At 39.2% G+C, this 21618-nt stretch overlaps 2 protein-coding genes across 3 annotated transcripts in view; one reads left to right on the top strand and one right to left on the bottom strand.

Annotated features, from left to right (window-relative positions):
- pip4k2aa (phosphatidylinositol-5-phosphate 4-kinase, type II, alpha a) overlaps window positions 1-9658 on the top strand; it is a 34064-nt gene extending 24406 nt beyond the window's left edge. Inside the window, exons 7-11 of one of the 2 annotated variants that reach the window (XM_042510468.1) lie at window positions 235-351; window positions 5120-5233; window positions 5628-5868; window positions 6911-7014; window positions 9192-9658. In XM_042510468.1, the coding sequence (XP_042366402.1) occupies window positions 235-351; window positions 5120-5233; window positions 5628-5868; window positions 6911-7014; window positions 9192-9272 (657 nt within the window). In that variant the 3' untranslated portion in view covers window positions 9273-9658. The remainder of the gene's footprint in view (window positions 1-234; window positions 352-5119; window positions 5234-5627; window positions 5869-6910; window positions 7015-9191) is intronic. The other variant, XM_042510469.1, reaches the window with a different exon arrangement.
- Window positions 9659-16257: 6599 nt separating this feature from the next.
- Window positions 16258-21618, bottom strand: part of spag6 (sperm associated antigen 6) — a 36880-nt gene continuing 31519 nt past the window's right edge. Inside the window, exons 9-11 of the mRNA XM_042510438.1 lie at window positions 17324-17440; window positions 17054-17199; window positions 16258-16542 (exon numbers count right to left, since the gene is read on the bottom strand). Coding sequence (XP_042366372.1) covers window positions 16479-16542; window positions 17054-17199; window positions 17324-17440 — 327 coding nt within the window. The 3' untranslated portion in view covers window positions 16258-16478. The remainder of the gene's footprint in view (window positions 16543-17053; window positions 17200-17323; window positions 17441-21618) is intronic.

Genomic DNA, 21618 nt, shown 5'->3' with positions numbered 1-21618 from the left:
GCTGTTGGACACTGTTGATATACTATTAAGACAACCAAGAATTATAATTCATTTCATCAAGATCTTTCGCGCTCATGCCCTTTCCAACCCTCTACCAATTTGAAAAAACAATGGTGTTCTGTTACATTTTAAACACTTTGCCTTTACTTCCAACTTCCTTCCTCCCTTCCTCTCTCCTTTCTTCTCTCCTCTCCTCCACCCCCACCGCCCCTCCCCTCGCTCCCCCTTTTCTAGCAGCCGCCCCAACCAGAGGATGTGCCCCCGCGGCCCAAATCTGGTAACGTTCAGCAAAGGCTGCAAACACTGCGGATTGCCACGCGCTTTTACTGCGCCATGAAACACGTAAGAGATGTAAGAGAACCAGGGCTCATATACCAGGCATGATCTATTAAACCAATCTTATTTTATTGTTATTTTTTATTTTGGTACGGCCGAGCATTTTCGTTTCCTCGCCTTTTCTAAGCTGACACACTGTTATTTAAAGGCCATATTTTGCACACTTTTCATCCATTTACAGTCACCTTTTGCTCAACTTGTCAGCAAGTTCAGTTTTAGTTTTGCCAGACAGTTTGTTTTTGTTCCCACCATTCACTCAACAACACCAACATGTATCTGAAACACTGGAGAGCAAGGAGTGGAGGAGTAAGGTGGCGGCATGAATGGGAAGCACACTGTGTGGCCAAAATAAAATTCAGGAACCAGAGAAAGAAAGAGAAAGTGAATACTTGTTACATTTCTGGAAAGTCAATGTATTTCAGAGGGAGAGCTTCCTTGCTCTGTTACTCTTTTTAATCCGAATTTAAAACTAGTGAGTTAAACAAATTCTACTGTCTTCTGCAGAACAAATTGATAAGGAGACTACGTTAACTCACCTTTGTACACCAACCTCGACATGATGTAAAATAGAGTGCACATTTTGTGACAAATTGTGTCTGAAGGGTCAAAAGAAAGATGTAGTATATACATAGACTGTGATAGAGTGAGTCCTTCTCAAAACAGTGAAGTTCAGGTACGATGTCTCAGCTCTGTGCAGCACACTGCAGCCGAAACGTTTAATTTTGTTAAATGAAATGTATTAATTAGCAGATGAGCTGGTGTCTCGCAACATAAGTTGATACAGTAGCTAGTCTAAGAGATGAGTCAGGTTTGTTTTGCTTTTTTTAATGTTTGTTTTATTTTTTAAAGCTGTTCAGTGTTCGCAGGTAATCAGAGCAACGGCAGTGTGACTCTGGTCATTTTTTTATACATCCACAGCCCCCTGATATAATAAGCGTTTTATGAGTCAGTGTTGTTGGCATCCTTGAGTGAGTTTGGCAATTACCTGCATCTCAGTTCTCAATGTGTTTCTAGTTCGGGAGAACATTGCCTGTTGTTTCCAAAAAACAGTCCAACTTATGAAATGAGGCAGAAATAGCTTTGTTGTGAAAATGAACATTTGACAAAACCATTTAGGTGCAAACTATTCAACTACTTTTCTTATTGTTTTTGCCCAGCTTACATACCTCAAAACTGTTTTGCTCTCAAGAGCACGTTTTTCTCATACACACCCACAACAGCTGATTGTGCATCACTTATATACACAGCTTATTCTGTGTGTTCACACATAACAATGCTAAACAAACACGAGTGCTTGATTCACGTTGACTTGCATGCGGTTGATATGAACCAGCTGACTTGCTAGTAGCTGATCAAAGTGTTGAATGATAATTCCACATAAATAAAGTTTTAATAGACATTGACTGTTGGTGATAAACAGTTCAGACAAATTCTACTGCTATTTGTCTCGGTCAGAGCTCATAATTTACAAATTGGATGTCGCTGATGTGAAACCTGCTGGTGGCTATTAATCTTTGTCAAAATCGGTAGGATTATAACTTCATAGAAGGTTTAGGAACACCCCAGTGTTACCCAGGGTTTCTGCACATTCTTAAAATGTCTTAAAAGGCATTTCATTCATTGTTATAAAATGAGGTCTTACAGGTCCTGTTTGTAGGATTATCGTCATCTAACCCTAAGTTTCATAACTGAAGCTTCTCTCGTGTGCCAAGCATGCAGGAGAATTACAGTGACCTCAAATGGCCCCATCTAGAGTTAGCATTTTAACTCTCCTGCTTCCCTCATCTCAAAATCATAGGATTTTTTGAATGGGGTTTTGGTTAGTTGACTTAAATAAAGTCTGTGGTTAATACAAGCTTAAGAGACGTTCACATATTGTTCTACAATATAAAACACATTAGTAAATACACCATTTGCGAATGGTGATGCTTTTATGTGTCTTCAAAATGATGGATGCTAACGTGTAGCTAAATGAAACTACAGAATATCATCGCGTCAAGCCGCGCCAAATACAGCTTTACAGCCTCATTGTGGCGGCACCATCAAGTCAAGCAACCACATTGTAGTTCGCTTATAAGCATATGTTAACTTTTTATTTCTGGCGATTGCATTTAGGCTTAAAAAATCCTAAAAGTGGTGTCCATTTGTAAAGATTGTCTCGCAGAGCAAGATGTGTAAGTATCATAAACGTTTGTTTACCACAGAGCTTATTTTCTTCAGTAATCCAAAAGCCAATGGAAAAATCCAATAGACCTTTTGATGAGGGAACCAGGGCGATACTAACTACATCGTCGGCCTACAGAAAAATTTCGTCCCTGGGGCACTCTGTAGATGCCCATAAATCCATCCAAAATGTCCTAAATCAGTTATTCAAAACCCTTAAAAATGCTAAAACATGGAAAGTAGGATTTTGTGATCTTTTTTTCTAATGTTGCTTTGTAAAATACTTAAGTAATTGGTATCTAGACGAAGAGAAGCCACTGCTTGCCAACTGTCACTGTACTCTGGACAACATGGGGAAGTGAAATTATACAAAAATTGACTATGCAATGAAGATTTTGCAATATGGCTGAAACTGATGCAAGGTAATGTGATGGGGATGTCTTAAATCATTCTGAGTGGCTTTAAAAAAAACCTCTTTAAAAGTCTGAAATCTTAAATTGCCTTAAGCTGTAGGAAACCTGGTTAGCATGCCACAAATTCTACAGAAAGGCTTTTTTCTTCTGAGACAGCTAGACATCAACGTTGCCAAAGGCCAAGATCCATTTTCCAACCAGCTGACGGGAGACAGAAAAGAAATGAGATACATTTTTTTAAGGTTGCGGGGAAATTCACCTGTCACACAGCTTTACAAGGCTCATCAGCAACCTACCCTTTCTTCCTGCCTCAAATATATCTTTCTGTTTTTCTACTTACTACCTCATCGCAGCACACCACTCAAGAGTCAGGCCCATTTCATTGCTGTCATTGTAATAGAGGAAAGCAGTAACAGGCCCACTGATAGAATCCTATGCATGACTGGGAGAAAGCATAAGACTTAATGAAGCAGTCAGAAAGACTGAGAATGTGCGGCAGGGAAATAAAAGAAAATGAAAGTTTAGAAAGATGGATGAATGTAAGAGTTGAGGTGTCAGTTCAGGTGACAGGCCTGCAAAATGCTTTCAGGTTAATTTCACTCTTTGTAGTTGGCCTTCTGTTGCGTCCTCATTTACTTTTTATGTCGCATCTTTATTCTGTCTAGCAAGTTGTACATCCCATATTTCTTGTAAATTGGAGGTCTATGTCTGTACACTGTATATGCGCTCAAATGTCCTACCTTGTGAGATGTATTCCTGTCTTCATCTGTGTCAAGTTGTTACCTGTATGTGTATGTATGTGTGTCAGTGTGTGCTGTCCAAGCTCATTCTAGTGCTACGAAGTGCTGTTGTGTTGCTGCTCTTCTCCTGCTGCCATAGATACACTGTAGTAACTTAACTGCTGCTGCTGCCTCAATACCTCATGTCCTGCTCTCTTTTTCCTCAGTGACTCAGAACTAGGCCCTGTCCCTCCTCACATAACACCTCTTCCCCCTACAGGCTGCCGACAGTCCTGCAGCCTGGTTAAGAAGTCAATTAATCCAAATAGATAGACACTTAAATAGGAAACTCCTTTATTCTGCTTGTAGGCTGAATAGTGGGAATCCGTCATGAAGATAAAGTATGCTGGCTTTACAGAGTTATTAAAAGAGTTAATATTAGATGCAAAACACAGTCTGGTTTCCGAGAAGCATCATAGATGAAAAAGCTTGTAAAAAATGTCTTAGGAAGAATATTAGGAAGAATATACTCTTTTATCAAAGCAATAAGAACGAGATGCTCTCGGAGACTAGCTTAGTGCCAACAAAGACGTTTCATGGCTTTGACTTGGACGTCCTTTTTTTTTTTCATGACACAAAGAGTGTGGATCTACCAGATGCATTTAAAAAGCTGTCCAAACTTCCGCCAAAAATAAACATACCAAGTGCTATGTGCTTCATGGTACTAAGACGTAAATACATTTCACTGCGACAATATGGAAAATATGCAAACTGGTGCATCAGATGGATCTGTACCCTGCTGTGAGCATGCTGCACGATTTTACACAGTCAGCCTTGGTTTGGATGGACTACCTGTACTTCGTCAGCCAACTCATTTTACTAGTAATATGTGTTGAACTCGGCTGAATCACACAGGCTTGTCTAACAAACTACAGGCTCATTGGGGTGTTTCAACATGCCGGATTGTCTTGTCAGGCAGATTTGAATACGCTGTTGGCACGATTAATTTCATCTTTAAATAAAAATTAAAAATAAAAAATGTAATTAATTAATCTTTGTCATCATGCATCTTGATATACCCCTTAATTCTTGTACTTGAACAAGACAACTTTTTGATACGCCTAAGTCCTGTGTAATAATGTACACAGTATGTGAAATTATGATTGTGAAAGTACTCTGGGGAAAAAGGAGGAAGAACACTGTTGCTGGTGTCATGTATTCTTATTTGTCTGCTTTTGACCTTTTATGTCAGTTATCTCAAACATTATTCAGTATTCAAATATCAATATATTTAAGAAGTGAAGTTGATGGATACTTACTTGTCTTCTAAATCAAAAACTGACACTTGATTCAAGCACCAGAGTTCTGTCACATTTTTGCCCAGCTCTGCTACCTACAGTGCTATACCTCTCAGGTTTGAACAGTCGAGTGTTGTTGTGGTTTTCACTGTTGTTTATTTGGCTGCTAATCTCCACTGCTAATGGGTAGGCCAAGGAGCTGCCCACCTACAAGGACAATGACTTCATCAATGACGGGCAGAAGATCTACATTGACGAGGAGAACAAGAAAATGTTCCTGGAGAAGCTTAGAAAGGATGTGGAGGTATGTGCTCATCAAAATTACTGATAAAGCACCCCTAGTTTTAACCCTTTCTAACTGTACATTTCAGATAGATAAAGGCAGATACTTTTATTTGTCCCTGTGGGGAAATTGGTTTGCAGCAACAGTCACTTGACATTTCCATAACAAATGTGAACACATCAGTAAACATATTATATACTTACATTGCACCTTAAGTAGGAATTTGATGAGAAAGGACAGAGGTAGACGTTTTACCAGACCAGCTGGACATACTGCTTATCGTTATTACTAGTAGTAGTAGTAGTATTTCCTCTTTGAATTTTCTCGTCCTTTTTACCCTTGCCATCTCCATCCTCCTTAAACATTTTTGCTATACCCTCACTTACATTTTATGTCCTGTTTCCTTCATTCCCAGTTTCTGGCCCAGCTGAAGCTCATGGATTACAGTCTGCTGGTGGGGATCCACGATGTGGAGCGAGCTGAGCAGGAGGACGTGGAGAGCGAGGACAATGAGGCCGAGGAGGAGGGCGAGAGTGACGGAGGGGGCATTGGAACACCCCCTGACAGTCCCAGCAACACCCTGGACAGCACCAAGCCTCTGTCGCCTGGAGAGTTTGATCCCGCCATTGATGTCTATGCCATCAAAAGCAATGAAAGTGAGTAGCAAAATGTGTTTTCAAGTTTTTATACAATGTTATATACAGGGTTCCTACGGTCATGAAAAACCTGCGAAAGTCATGGAATTTTACAGTCGTGTTTTGCAGGCCTGAAAAAACATCATGGAGTAAGTAAGAATTTAAAAAGTTTTGGAAAATTCATTGAATATTTTAATCCTTTGAAATGACAAAAAGGCAAAATTCAACTTATAAGAGTAAATTGCCCCAAAATTTGTCACAAAGTAATGAAACATATAAGAAAATTACCCAAACTTAAGCAAAAGAAGGAAAGTAAAGAGCAATAACAAACAATGAAATTAATGGAAGAAAGTTCTTTAAAAGAAATAACTCTCAATTTTCTCATCAATATCCCTAGTTTTTTTTAAATATAATTTTCTAAAACTAGCAAATTCTTGCAATTTGCAGGACATTTCTTGTCAAGTTGCCCAATTTTTCTTTTTTCCATGTTTTTGAACGAAATCAGACCAATATGATCAGTGCTCAAAACACCAGTGAAAGGCGTCTGAACACAGCAAAAGAAAATGGATGTTGATCCAGCTTTGAAAGGATAAAATAGTCTTTGAATTTTGTTTTGTGCAATGAAATTGTTTGTTATGGTGATCTTCTATGGAATGTAACATAACAGAAAGTTTCATTTATAAAGCTGTCGACATCACATAGCTCTGATATCCATCAATGTGATGTTTTGTACATGTCTGTAGATGAAAAATCCTGGGCAAGTGGGGCAAGAAAAAAAAAATATAATGGGTCCTTGAAGAATCATGGAAAAGATTTGAAATTTTGTCCTTGAAAATTTGTGGGAACCCTTTATAAATACAACCAGTGAGAGCTGTATTTAACATCTAAACAATAAATACAGTACTTGGAGCTCCCCCTACTGGGTATTTTAGTTCTCATTCTAGTTGTCTGACCTGCTGCTGGCAGAATGATTTTGTTTGTCTTATTTAACACCTGATTTTGCCCGATGACACTGTGTAAATATGAAGATTCTCATCCACAGTGCATTTGCTTTAAACTACAGGCGCTCCCAGGAAGGAGGTTTACTTCATGGCTGTCATAGACATTCTGCAGCATTACGATGCCAAGAAGAAAGCTGCCCACGCCGCCAAGACTGTCAAACATGGGGTATGTAGCTGCATACAAGTAGGAATGTCTCGATTAACCAATTTTGCCATAACAGTTATGTAACTGCCATTACATATTGTCACAGTTTCATAGCCAAAAGAAGTGAAGAAGCTACAATATCTTGTGTGTCCTTACGCCTGCCTGTTGACCCATGAAAACTAATCTTATGAGTCACGTGTGTAGTGAAATTTCCTCTCAAGAGAGTCAAGTTCGTAACACGTGTGTGCGGTGAAATCTCCTCGCGACTGCAAGTCACATAACGTGCGCTGCTTTGTTTTGTGTGTGAGAGTCGTGCCACTCGCTTGAAGCGTCGAGAAGAGGAGGTGTTAAAAAATGTCAGAGGGAGCTATTCGCCAAAGCAGCTCCTAAGATTGATAGTGTGGGGGCATTTTGGATATCTAATAAATGACCAGGGGAGTTGGATGGATAGCCAGTTTGCAAAGCGTGCCGTCAAAAAGTGATCGCAATGGGGTGCAAAACTTTAAACATGTTCCAACATCGCTAAAATAATCGTCTGACCCTGTATGCCCAAGTCAAGGTAAAGAAAAAAACTTAACTTGTTATTGTACTAATCTGGGACAAAATACTTAAAAGTCCCAGAGCGTAGATCACAACTTGTGAGGGTGGCTGTCGCTCTCACTCTCTCCCTGTAGCCCTTTTTACACAGAGACCGCGCTACATTGCATTTGCATTCTTACACAGAACTAAATGACAGCAGCATCATGTGTTATTTAACACAGCATGTCGGCGTCCCAGAAGCATGTAGGGGTGTGACAGGAATGATGTATAACACAACAGCGTTGGCCTCTATTGTGACGTATAACATGCATGTCGACAGCGCTTTCTAAACAATAATGGCATTATATGGCGTTAAGAATCATTTGATGTCTCTGGTATGTGGCGGCTGATCTCATCCTGTGCTCGGAGGATGAGGCACTTTGAAATCTCATTGTTTTCCCAATTTGTGGACATTAACAGCCGCTGTTCGTCCTCTTTGACTTAGCTGCTAACTGCTGCTAAATCTCTCTCGGTGGGTCGCACATACAACACGCTGTCTGAACATCACATCTGGTCCGGTCATAATCCAGTCCTGCAGGCTGTCCTGTTTATACAGACACAGTTTTGATGCTGTTACTACCCTCGTGGCGGCTTCGAGGTGAGACAACTCTGTCCTACCATCCCGCAACTGTACTTTTTAAACAGAATGGAGAGGCAGCGTAGTGACATCAAATTCATGCCTTTAACTGGCTGTGGCTCTCTGTCTCTCTCTCTCTCTCTGTCCTATGTTCTTTATAGCCTATTCCCTCTTAATTATTATTATTATAGATTATTTTTAACCCTTGAAACCTGTATTGACATCAGTTTTTGTCAGCTATTTAACCGTTGAAACCAAAGCATTGTTTGATTTCTTTCAAAAACATTAGGGAAAAAGGCAACGAGCATCTTGGCAAGAATCGTCTTGTAAATTGCAAGAAATAAGTAATAGGTGACAAGAAAAATACCAAAAAATTAGTTTTGGGGTTTTTTAAGAAGAAAATTTAAAATTTTCTAGATAAAAATATTCAGAAAAGTATGTATAATAATAAAAACCATATACTGTATTAAAATTGTGTTACAGAAAAAAATGTATACATATTTTTTTCAGGATTTTTGTGTCATTTTCTTGTTTGTTTTGGTTATTTACTTTTACTTTTTTGGTGCATTTTCAGGTAATTTTGTTGCTACTTTTTTTTCCCTTCCAAATTTTTGGGCTATGTCTTGTTCAGTTGTTCATTGTTTTTTACCCATGATTGAAATAGGTCAAACCAATTTGAAGTTTTAAAGGGATAAGTAGCCAAACATTGCACTATAAAAAATAACTGGCTTTTGTCAATGTTGTTAAAGATGGTTGACATTAGCTACATTAGAAAATACTCTGAAATTAAGTCTCTCCTCTCTTTGTCTCTCTTTCTTTTTTAAAATGCCACAGCACTCTGACTAATAATCATAGAAATAGTGCAACTGTAATATTTTCTCTGACAATAATCATGATATCAAAATCTCATCTGATATCTCTACACACAGGAGCTATTTGAATAGTTCTGTTCAGAATATAATGCTAAGTATAACTGTAGCCCGGAGTTACAGGAGAAACACTGCATGTGTTGAACGACAGTCGTCTGTGTGTCCCTCTGTAGGCCGGAGCAGAGATCTCCACGGTGAACCCAGAGCAGTACTCCAAGAGGTTTTACGATTTCATCACCACTATCCTGTCATAGCCTCGAGGAGTGACAAGGGGCACAGAGGCACATGGGAAAGGGAGGGCAAGTGGGGAGCAGGGCGGGGAAGAGAAGTGACGGAGAGAAAAACCATCGAGAGGCTGAATTAATAAGGTGCTGTGATGGATTTGTTATCACTCTCCCTCATGCATTCTCCTCATCCCTCCCCGTTTGTTTGTCTCCCTTTCAGTGGCGTGCCACGCTCTGCAGCTAAAAACAAAACATCATTCGTTTACATTTAACCTCTCCTCTGTTGACTTTTGTTCATGTGTTACTTTGGATGATAAGGGTGTCGAAAGCAAGCGTCCAAGTCATTACATTTTTTTTTTTATATAATTTGTTTGTTTCTGTATGGTTGTTTATGTGGGAATATGGCTTTTTTTTAATCCTCTAATACAACATCCAGCACCCTGCTTTTTTTTTTTTTTTTTTTTTTTTTTTGGGTTTTTGGCTTTTGTTTTCCCCTTATGATATTTTGGGGGGGAAGTACTGTAGGGGAAGGGTATCGTGTGTGTATCGCATGAGGTCAAGGGGAGGGCAGAGGTCAGATTACGGCACAAGGTGAGATCTCTTCTGCAAAATGATGCCGGTAGTGGGATGTAAACGAGGATGTTGAGCCTCGCCTAATGCAATTGCTTCATTTCAGGAAAAGGGAAGCAGTCTTCCAATAGGCCAACAGCCAGATCCCCCCCCCACCCAAATGCTATACAAGTACTCAGCCAAACAGATCTTCCCATTTGGGTCCCTCCTGCATCACTCACCTTTAAAACGCCACCTGCTCTCTCGTGTACAGTTAAAAAAATTAAGCTTCTGGGTTATCTTCTTGCCACACACTCACAACAATAACTTCTCTTTAGATTATTGCAGTAAATTACTTTGCTTGTTTCCAGCACTTGTGGTTGTCAGTGCTTTGTCCCGTTTGCTTTGTTGTGATGCACAGTGATTGAAAGATGATTAAGGGAAGGACGTGTACCTTAAAATGAGGAGAAAGAGGGATTTAAGTACACAGTTAAGTGTTGTTTACTTGCGTTCCCTCTGTTGGGCATTGTTCTGGAAGTTTCTGTTCCTGTGGCGAGGAATGACCCAGAAGTCCTGTGTTGTATCTTCATATACTATAGGGTGTCAGTTTGAAACATCAACAGCCCTTAACTTTCTGTTGCCATTAGCACCTTATGAGTAAATCAAAAAAATTGTTGCACTTTTATTTGTTACTAGAGGTTAGGAGCTCTTGTTCTGTTACATGCGCTGCAACAAAGATGAAAAGGAAACCTCTCTTTGATTCGAGTCTTTAGGGACCTGATCTCAGATCCTCACCTCACCTACGGGTCCCTAGATTGGTTGGGAAGACTTTACTGCAATATTAGCTCTGTTCAGAGCTTTTGTAAACTTTCCAGTTCTTTTTAGAAGTGCTTTGTGGTGTTGTGGTGGGTTTTGTGACCAGGCGACAGCGTTACTGTGTGTTCAGGGCAGCAGACAGAAGACTGTTTACCTCCAGCATCGTACCAGCGCACACTCAATGACGGCAAACGATGTGTGTGTCAGTGTTCAAAAGTTGTAAAAGGGGCGGGGGGGGGGGGTTGGGAAGAGTAGCTGCGGATGTAAAGATACGTGTTGTTAAGTCATTAACACCAACAGCATCTTCTCTAACCTCAAGTCTGTTATTCATTGTTGTTTGTGTTGTTATTGTTGACATTTTTAAAGGTGGTTTATCTGTGTTTGAATTTGGCGGTTTTATGAATTGATGTGGTAATGATTTTTGGGGGGGTTTTTTGTATATTTTGCACAAGAGGAAAGGAACCAAATGTTACGAATACGATCCCAATTAGTTGATACGGTCTTAACAAGGGAAATGCAATATTACTTGTGTGTAAGTGAGAAAAGTTGTTGTGCGTGTGACGTTGTGTATCACCTCTGGATAACCAACTAAAACAAGTAAAAGTCGTCCTCCTTGACTATTGTAACCCATGCAAAAAGCTTCCATCACAATATGTTTGTTTAGATATCATAGAATATATTCACATTTATATTTTTACATTGGATTTTAGTCATGAAATATAGTTGTATTTAAAAAAACAATGCGGAGCCACCCTTGTGAATGAATGATGGTGCTGTGGTAAATGAAGAATGATACTGCTTGAATTTATACTTACTTATAGATGTACTTTAAAGAAAAAAAAGTCATAAAAAAATTGCATGTCACAGGACTAAGTTTCCTTTTCCCTCTAGTCTGTGTTGTTGGCTGTTCAGGTTCTCTTTGTGTCCCTACACTTTAACCGGATTTGTGAGCTGTTCAGCGTAAAATAGTCCCTACCATGCTTTAAATAACTGTTTTTCATTGTATACACTGTGCAAGATGTGTGCCTTTATACTCCAAAATTCTTTAATTTTCTATTTTGTAATCTTTTTTTAAAACAAAGGTAAAAGGTTATTTTAATAATAGGGTGTTTACGTTGACATGCGTTATTTCCGACTTTATTTTCAGCCCCCCCGCTCACCCTTCTTCCACTCTGTGTTTAGATTTATTGTTGTTAGTTAAATGAAACCATTCTAATGATTGTGTTTTAACCGACTTACAGAGAATAGCTGTCTTAAATTTGACTACGGTGGATTGGTTTGGATTCTGCAAATTCAGATCTATTGTTGTGATTATTCAGTGTGTACAGGCGTCCCTTTCCTCCTCCTCCTCCTCCTCGTCCTCAGGGCGAGGCAGTGTCTGCTGATATTAATCCTTTGTTCGTTCACGCTGGTCCTGCCTTTATAATGAACGTGCGTGCGTGTGTGGAAGTGAATTGTGGAATGTGATTGTGTTTTGTCGTGCTCATCCTCGCTAACTGACAGCTGCCCCCCTCCTAAGTAGTCTGTCAACGTTTTTTTAACTTCTAACTACAGATGCAGTCACATTACTGGAATGTGTTTTTTTTTTTTTTTTTAAATGTTTGTCCAAAATTTCACTCACCATCGATATACTGCTTCCTTACTCATTTCTGAAACCGGTTTATGTTCTCTTGCTTTTTGTGTGACCCAGATCACCTTGTTATCAGGGAGGTCGTCAGCTGATAGTTCATCCTGAGTCAGTGGTTAATTGATATTTCTGTGTTTGTTCACTATAAATGGGCTGTTTTGTTTCTATTGTCACGTAGCTCATACTGTACATAGGTTGTGTCATACAGAAAACATGAGGGAATACAATCATCTTCTAGTCTGCTTTGCTCTGTTTGGCCCTGGAGGCTTCCCTGTAGTTGACATAAGCAAGTAGAAAACAGAGCAGTGCATGCTGGGAGAGTGAGGTTTTTTTAAAAATCTGTTTTGTTTTGGGAATATTAAATCTGGCTCTCATGCGAGGAAGGCGATGATGATGCCAGACTTTAACAGATGCAAATTAAAGATGATAATAACACGCACCCTGCTGCTGAAATGAATAAATCCTTGCTTTTGTGACTCTCATGAATGAGCTCCCCCACCTGACAGTCAACCTGCTGCCACTGTTAACTTGCCAAAAGCAGCAGTCTGAACTACCCCACATGAGCTTGAAGAACATTGTGTGTAGTATAATGTGTCTGTTTGAAATGAATTTATGTTTTTTAACATGCACTGGGAGATGGAGCAAGGTGTGCATCGCTGATATGTGAACATGTCCAAAGTTATGAGAAACGACCCTGTGTTCATGTGGTTTATTAAGTGTTAAGGGAAAATCTGAGTACAAATGACTGGAACCCAGGCCAGATCTGCAGAGGTGGAAAAATTTCTTTTGGCCTTTAGATTAAAAATATTTGTAGGGAAAACAATATTTTTTAAAGTACACTGTAAAATCTGACGCAATTTTACTTTGAAAAAAAAAAAAACACAGGTTGCCTTGAAAAACGTAAGTAAATATAACTAATTGTTGAGTTTACTTAAACTTGTCATTTTTAAGTTTCAACTTTACAAAATATACATGTATCTGTATTTTGATTACATAACAATGATGTACTTGATAAAGATTACATCTTTATCAAGTACATCAAGTTTACTGTGCTATATATATGTGTGTGCGTGTGCGTGTGTGTGTGTGTGCGTGCATTCTGCTGGTTGTCAACTCGTCAATCATATTTGTATATTCTTAAACACGTTAACAAAACAGAGCTTGTAGAGCTCCTGACTTCATCTTGGCAAAATCCTTTTTTGTCGGGATGAAGATAAGTCCGACTAACTTGGTTTACTGAAGTTGCCAACAACTAAAGATTTACACTTAGAAAAGTAATTTCACTCGTCATTTTTAAGTTGCAACAACGATACAAAATTAAGTAAACACAGCTAAATTTTGAGTAAACTTAATTAGATATAAAGTCAACATTAATCAAGATTTATTGTTATATTTACTTTTTCAAGGCAATCGGTTTCATAGATCAACTTGTCAGATTTTACCGTGTATTAAATCCTTTTAAATCAGACATGCAAGTCAACACACCCCAGGCCAGGAAACGTTCCCCCCCCCCAGTGGAGCTTTGGTCTCAGGACAGTCCCGAGTACTTTTAGACTACATCTAAAAGACTTTCGCATTACTGTGTGTATATGTGAGTGAGAGTTTGTGTGTGTGTGTGTGTGTGTGTGTGTGTGTGTGTGTGTGTGTGTGTGTGTTTGTGTGTTTATTGCTGTCTGACAGTGGTTGGTGAGAGTTCCCTTTCAGTGGCAGAGGCCAAAATGATGTATGTTTATTGTTCTTCACATTTAATGATGATGATAATAATAATAATAATACACTCCATTCCATAAGCGTTCACTCAAACCAATTAAAGCACTTGTTCTGCTTAAGTCAGCCTAACTCTGATGTTTCTCTTTTTCATTTACTATCCCCTGTTGCACATTTAATTTTTCACTTTGAAATATGTTTGTTTTACATTGATGCTCTACTTGCAATAACATATTTCACACTCCAGTTAACACTCAGTATCTGCTTAGGAGGAGAGGAAGACAGGAATGACTTTCTCATGACTCTTTAAATCCTGCAAAATTTCTTCGCTTTAACTCTTCATTTTTTTCACCATGATTTTTGTTAGGAAAACAACAGACGTTGGTTTTTGTGATTATTAAAGTCATGCTCCTGTCTCCAAAAGCCTGGAAAAAAACAATTATATATATAGTTGTTTTTAACATTGGTATTAACAATTTAATTACATTTGCGGAACAATGGACGCGAAAAAAAGAAAATCCTGAAAGATGAACGAAAAACGCAAAGCTGTTGAAAAATGCCCCCTTATTTCTTTAATTTGAATGTGTTTTTGTTTAGTATTTGTTGAATTATCATAATGCTAAACTAATAAAACGCAAACGTGGTCTGTTAACCTAATCAGTATTTTTTTGCCAGAGGGATTTCGCCTTTTTCAATTACATAAGAGGCAACAAAGGAAATATTTACTCCGAAATCCTGTTGCATGTAAAATTAGCAAAATGTCGCAATCGTAAAAAAAAAATCCTTTCATCATTTACACGCTTGGATTTCGCACACAAAAAAATAACGTCATGCTTTACAGTCTCATGCGTAATAAATGGTAGTCCGTATTGCGAGCGGTGGTAATGATTTCAAATATGAGGGACCATCCGTTTGTTTAAAACGTTAAACGGTAGTAACGTAAGTATTTTGTGTGGGGTTGTTGTTTTGTTTGTTTTGTTTTAGCGTATGAACACCAAATATCTGCCCCTAAAATATCAAACGTCACTAATGAAAAATGGCTATGATACCATACCAAAAACAGATACAAGCACGATCAAACAGGCTATATAAAATCTAGAGACACGTTTGTAAAAACTTACCGGTGTTTAATTTGCTTTTCTTATTTACAAAATGTTTGTCGCAAAAACCGTGAACGGAGGCTTGACGCTTTAGTTTTTAATTATTCATATTCAAATTCTAATTTAATTGACTCACATTTAATTGACCATTAAAAAAAGCCAACAAAAGAAAGAAAGAAAAACACTCCGGTTTTTAATTTAATATCAGTGATTTTTTCTTTAACCCCCTCTATCTCCATGCACGCACCAACACACTGCAAGGACACACTTTTTTTGATCAGTTTTAATATTTTTATTGCTAAAACGGGTTCACACTTTCAATTCAGCGTCCTCCAATTTAAATGAAGAATAATTGTAATGTGTTGTTTTGCAACATATATTCTACAGTTGGTTAAATGCCAATACAAGGATATGCTAAGGAAAAATGTGGAGGTTTTCGATCCTACTTTGATCCGTTGAATTTGAAATGTTATATTTTGTATTATGTGTCTAGCTAATCGCGACAGTTGTTGACTATATGTTTATTTGTTTTGCCAAACTAAAGTATGTAATTGTTGATTTATTGTGGAAAGGAAATTAGAGCCGCTCATCTTTTCTGAAACCGGTTCCATTTACTGAAACATTGATATGACAGACATGAGCAAAATAAAATCGGCGACAAGAGAGTCATGAAGCTGTATGATATCAAATGCGATTTTTAGAGAGGAGGGGGTGGTGGCAGCTGCAGCCGGAGCATGTTCAGATCTCCGCTGCGGCAAGAGGCGGAGGCTCATTTGCACCGTCAGTACAATGTGGAGAACAAGCAGAGACAACCCAGCAGACAATAAACAAAGAGCTCGCCATGTGCGCTGCAGCTGCTGCACGCACACGTACACACAACACACGTACACGCACACAGGCACAGCTGAGATGCAGTGACAAGTCATGGCCGCCAGGGGGCAGTTTGACCCCAGCAACCACAGCACTGACTGAGAAATACATTTCTTATCCCAGATTATCGAACTACATAGCCTACTGTATGTTACTTTTTAAATCAAACATTTAGATGTGTATGAGCCAGGCATGCCTAAGACCATGTGTCAGCAAGAATCCAGCATGCTGAAATGTCTTTTAGTGACTCTGTAATTACCCACCAACTCCACGGTTGTTGTTCTGCCTCAGAACATGACCTTTGACCTCTCTATGAGACAAGAGTTTCCATGTAGCTCAGTGAAATGTCCTTCATTGTATCTGCAGGGTCTCTAATATAACATATAGTAAAAATATTAGAATATACCGTTTATATCTGTTGTACTAAAGATAACAGTCACTGCCAAAATGCATGTAAAATTTGGTGTAAAAACAAAACCAGGTTTAATATCAAAGTTGAAAAGCTGCTACTTTAAACAATGTAAATTTACTGTAAGACAAATGAAACAGGATGTGTATGAAGTGTTGTTAGGCCGGCTGGTAGTTCTCCAACCGCTCCAGCAAGACCTCCGAGTAGCCAGGTGAGTAGTACCTAAAACACACACACACACACACACACAAAGAATAATCAACCTGTACACTAGGTTTTAAACTTATGGATATTATGTCTCTTTTATCATAATTAAGCAACTTAACTCTGCTTTTACATTTGCTTATTACTGATCCAGTTTATTAACCTATTTAACTGTATTTGCTGAGTTTATTCTTATGTTACCTTTTATTATAATTATATACATTACTGTAATTTATTTAGGCTTATGGTATTATTAAAGTATTTTTTACTCTGAATTAATAAAAAAACAAAAACAAAGATTATTATTTTATGACTGTTAAAGAACGGAAAAATGAGGTGGAGAAAAGACATACTGCTAAAAACTTGCAGCTGACTCAGCACACACTGTCTCTGAAAAGACTGAGATCATGTGGTCTGCTCAGTCACTCCTAGATTACTGTTTATGTTGCTCAGAGCTGTTCCAAAAAGGTTTTTGATGTCAACAAAATATGTGTTTAAGCATGTGTGTGTACTGGGTAAAGAAACACACCTGACTATCTCCTCAGGGAAACAGCTGTTGATAGCATTGATGTGCTCCTGCAGAGGGGAGCCAGGCTCAGCCTCAATTTCTTGCACTTTCTTAAGCCCCCCACTGGTCACAAACAGGCGGCGAGCCTTACTGTCATGAGGTAGCACCTTTAAGAAGTGGCATAAAAGAGTATTTAATACAGATTGAAAATCTTTGTCAACAAAATGTGAAAAAATAACAATGTTGATTTTTACTATGCAGATGACTGTTTCAGGCTGTGGATTCGCTCACCTTGCTGAACTGGCAGACAACATGTTTAAGGATGTTGCTTGGGACGTCATAAAGGAGTGGCTCCAGACCTGGCAGGTATGTGCACTTCTGCAGAATACTCTTCAGAGCCTTCTTACTCTGAAAATCACAGAAGGAATGAAGTATAAAGCATACAGTCATATAAAGCATTTCCTTTTTTTGTTATCAGCCTTACAGAAAGTGACCTTTGATAGGAACTGACTTATGATTCTCTCTATGGTTTTAAAAGACCAGGGAGGGACCAGACCACGCATAGCTCACTAGATCCTTCCCATGGGCTCACCACCCATAGGAGGGGCCAACGGGGTCGGGTGCGATGTGAGTTGGGCGGCAGCCAAAGGCAAGGACCTTGGCGGTCCGATCCTCGGCTGCAGAAGCTAGCTCTAGGGACGTGGAATGTCATCTCTCTGGTGGGGAAGGAGCCTGAGCTGGTGCGCAAGGTAGAGAAGTTCCGACTAGATATAGTTGGCCTCACTTCGACACATAGCTTGGGCTCCAAAAACCAGTCTTCTCGAGAGGGACTCTCTTCTATCCTGGAGTTGTCACTGGTGAGAGGCGCCGGGCAGGGATGGCATTACTTATTGCCCCCTGGCTCAGTGCCTGTATGTTGGAGTTTACCCCGGTGGACAAGAGAGTAGCCTCGCTCCGCCTATGGGTGGGGGGGGGCGGATCCTGACTGTTGTTTGTGCTTACGGTCCAAACAGCAGTTCAGAGTATCCACCCTCTTTAGAGTCCTTAGAGAGGGTGCTGGAGAGCTCTCCTACTGGGGATTCCCTCGTTCTGCTAGGGGACTTCAATGCTCATGTTGGCAGCGACAGTGAGACCTGGAGGGGCGTGATCGGGAGGAATGCCCCCCCCCGATCTGAACCTAAGTGGTGTTTTGTTATTGGACTTCTGTGGTAGCCACAGATTGTCCACAACGAACAACCATGTTCAGGCATAAGGGTGTCCATATGTGCACTTGGCATCAGGACACCCTAGGTCGCAGTTCGATGATGAACTTTGTAATCGTGTCGTCGAACTTGCGGCTGCATATCTTGGACACTCGGGTGAAGAGAGGGGCGGAGCTGTCAACTGATCACCACTTGGTGGTGAATTGGCTCCGATGGTGGGGGAGGACGCCGGTCAGACCTGGCAGACCCAAACGCATTGTGAGGTTCTGCTGGGTACGTCTGGTAGAGTCTCCCAGCAGAAGGAGCTTCAACTCCCTGGGCTCTCCCTTAGAGATAGGGTGAGAAGCTCGGTCATCCGGGAGGATCCGCGTTGAGAAGAGCCTGGTGAGGTGGCTCAGGCATCTAATTCAGATGCCTCCCGAACGCCTCCATGGTGAGGTGTTCAGGGCACGTCCCACCAGTAGGAGACCCCGGGGAAGACCCAGGACACTCTGAAGAGCGTGGCCTGGGAACGCCTCGGGATCCCCTGGCCTGGGACTATTTTGACATGACATGACATGACACACCATGACAGTGGATACTATTTTGGATGAAATACTTTATTGCACTGTTTTGGTTGAAATACTCTACTATGAGTTATATGACATACTATAGTATGACTTTTTGTGCTATTTTGGATGACATGCTACACTATGACTTTTTTTGTGCTATTTTGGATGACATACCATACTGTGACTTTTTTAAAGCTATTTTGGAGGACATACCATACTATGACTTTTTTGTGCTATTTGGACAACAACCTATAGTATGACATTTTTACTATGATGACTTCTGTGCAATTTTGGAGGACATACTATGGTATGATTTTTTTGTGTTATTTTGGACAATATGATATACTATTACTTTTTTATGCTATTTTTGATGACATGCTATAGTATGACTTTTTGTGCTATTTTGGACGACATAATATACCATGACTTTTTTTAAGCTATTTTGGAGGGCATACCATACTATGACTTTTTTGTGCTAGTTGGACAACAACCTATAGTATGGCATTTTTATGCTGTTTTGAAGGACACACTATACAATAAAATGTAAAGCTATTTTGGATGACTTGCTTTATTTATGTTATTAATTTTAATGAAATATGATAGTATGACTTTTTGGTGCTATTTTGGACAACATACCATACTATGACTTTTTTTGTGCTATTTTAGACGACAAACTATACTGACTTTTAATGCTATTGTGGATAACATACTATACTATGACATTTTTGTGCTATTTTGGATGACATACTATAGTATGACTTTTTAATGCTACTTTGGAACACATACTAGAGTATGACTTTTTTTATGTGACTTTGGACCACATACTGTGGTGACTTTTTTGTGCTATTTTGAACCACATGCTATAGTATTACCTTTTAATGCTATTTTGGACCACATGCTATGGCGTTTTTTCGACATTCTATACTTGGACATGTAATATTGTGACATTTTTTGTCACTTTTTCGACATGCAATATTATAATGTTTTTGTCCGTTTGTTTAAAATTCTCTATTAAGACGTGTGTTGACATGTTGAAAACATGACATGCTATATTATGATGTTATTGGACTTGTGTTCAACATTTAATACTATGATGTGTCTGTATATGCTATGCTATATGAATTCCAGTTGTTTTTTGGACATGTCATCGTTGGGAGACCAGCCAAGAATGGAAACTTGCACCCAGATCCTAACCCAAGCTGCTCATTCCCTCTGAGGGAGATGAACCCCTTCTTGAACATGCAAACAGCTGCACCCTGGCTCATGAGCATGTTTAACATGTTCATGAATCAGTAGCAGCAGCCATTTGAGCAATCAGTGACAGGAAACCACATGCAGGGGATGGAAACTTCCCAGCAGCAGGAGGAGAAGGTTTCTACTTGAACACGCCACCCCAAAGCCAGCCAATGAGAAGAGATGGACAGTGGAAAGACAGGATGTGACGGACCTCCAGATAAAGAGGAACAACAGATCACTGTATGTGCTTTTGCCTTATCTTGCTTAGATCTTGTTAGATGGTATATGTAACTCCCATATAAAGGAGTGAGGTAACTGTTGCTTTTGAGTTATGCTTTTGACATTTTTATCTTTGAATAAAGCCTGCCTTGAGCAGTTTTAACCTTTTTCTACCATCCCTGGGTGTTAGCCTTTTAATCCCTCTGAGAATCTGTTGAGTGGCTAAAAGACAAAAATAAGAAAACAAAACAAAACAAAACAAAAAAAGAAACAGGTTGCTGGACAAAAGCAAACTTTCAGTTTCCCAAGAGTAGAGGGACTGGAGATGCTCCCTAGGCCCGGGTGGTAGAGGGTTTAACTCCTGGTTTGGTTAACCATGAAAGATAGCATTATTGGATATCCATCACTCAGAAAGAAACAGACACCTCAACTCTCTAACAAGCCACTCTCGTAGATCTGATGTTGTTCGATTTGTTCGTCAAAGTAAAGGGAGAGACACAAACTCTTAAAGAGGAGAGCTGTTGCTCCTTGAAAGTCATATTTTGACATTTTTCGCCATACTACTAATTTTTTCGACATGCTATTTTATGTTGTTTTTGGCTGTTTTTGCAACATCCTATGCTACGGCCTGCCTCTGTGTGCTATTTTATATAGTTTAATGTTGTTTTGAGCTGGTTTTTTTTAGATGTCATATTTTGACATATTTCACCATACTATAGTCATGCTCGGTGATTTTTTCAACATGCATTTTGATGCTGTTTTTGGCCATTGTTGCAACATTTTATGCTATGGCGTGTCTTGGCACGCTATTTTATGTTGTTTTAAGGTGTTTTCAGCTGTTTTTCGGACATGTCATATTTTGACATTTTTGCCATACTATAGCCTTGCCTTTTCGGTGATTTTTTCAACATGCATTTTTATGTTGTTTTTGGCCATTTTTGCAACATTTTATGCTATGGCCTGTCTTTACATGGTATATTATGCTGTTTTGAGGTGTTTAAGCTGTTTTTGGGACATGTAATATTTTGACATTTTTGCCTTGCCTTTTGGGTCTTTTTTTTTCAACATGCACTTTTATGGGTGTTTTTGGCCATTTTTGCTAAATTCTTCGCTATGGCGTGTCTTGGCACAGTATTTTATGCTATTTTGAGATGTTTTCAGCTGTTTTTGAGACATGCAATATTTTGACATTTTTGCCATATTATAGCCTTGCCTTTTTGGTCATTTTTTCAACATGCATTGTTATGGTGTTTTTGGCCATTGTTGCAACATTCTATGCTATGGCGTGTCTTGGCACAGTGTATTATGCTCTTTTTAGGTTTTTTAAAGCTGTTTTGGGGGCTTGTCATATTTTGACATTTTTGCCATACTTATTGCC

The sequence above is a fragment of the Plectropomus leopardus genome, chromosome 21 (assembly GCF_008729295.1).
Source record: "Plectropomus leopardus isolate mb chromosome 21, YSFRI_Pleo_2.0, whole genome shotgun sequence".
Taxonomy (NCBI): domain Eukaryota; kingdom Metazoa; phylum Chordata; class Actinopteri; order Perciformes; family Serranidae; genus Plectropomus; species Plectropomus leopardus.
Note: the sequence above shows the minus strand (reverse complement) of the source record. Positions and strands in the feature narration are given on the sequence as shown.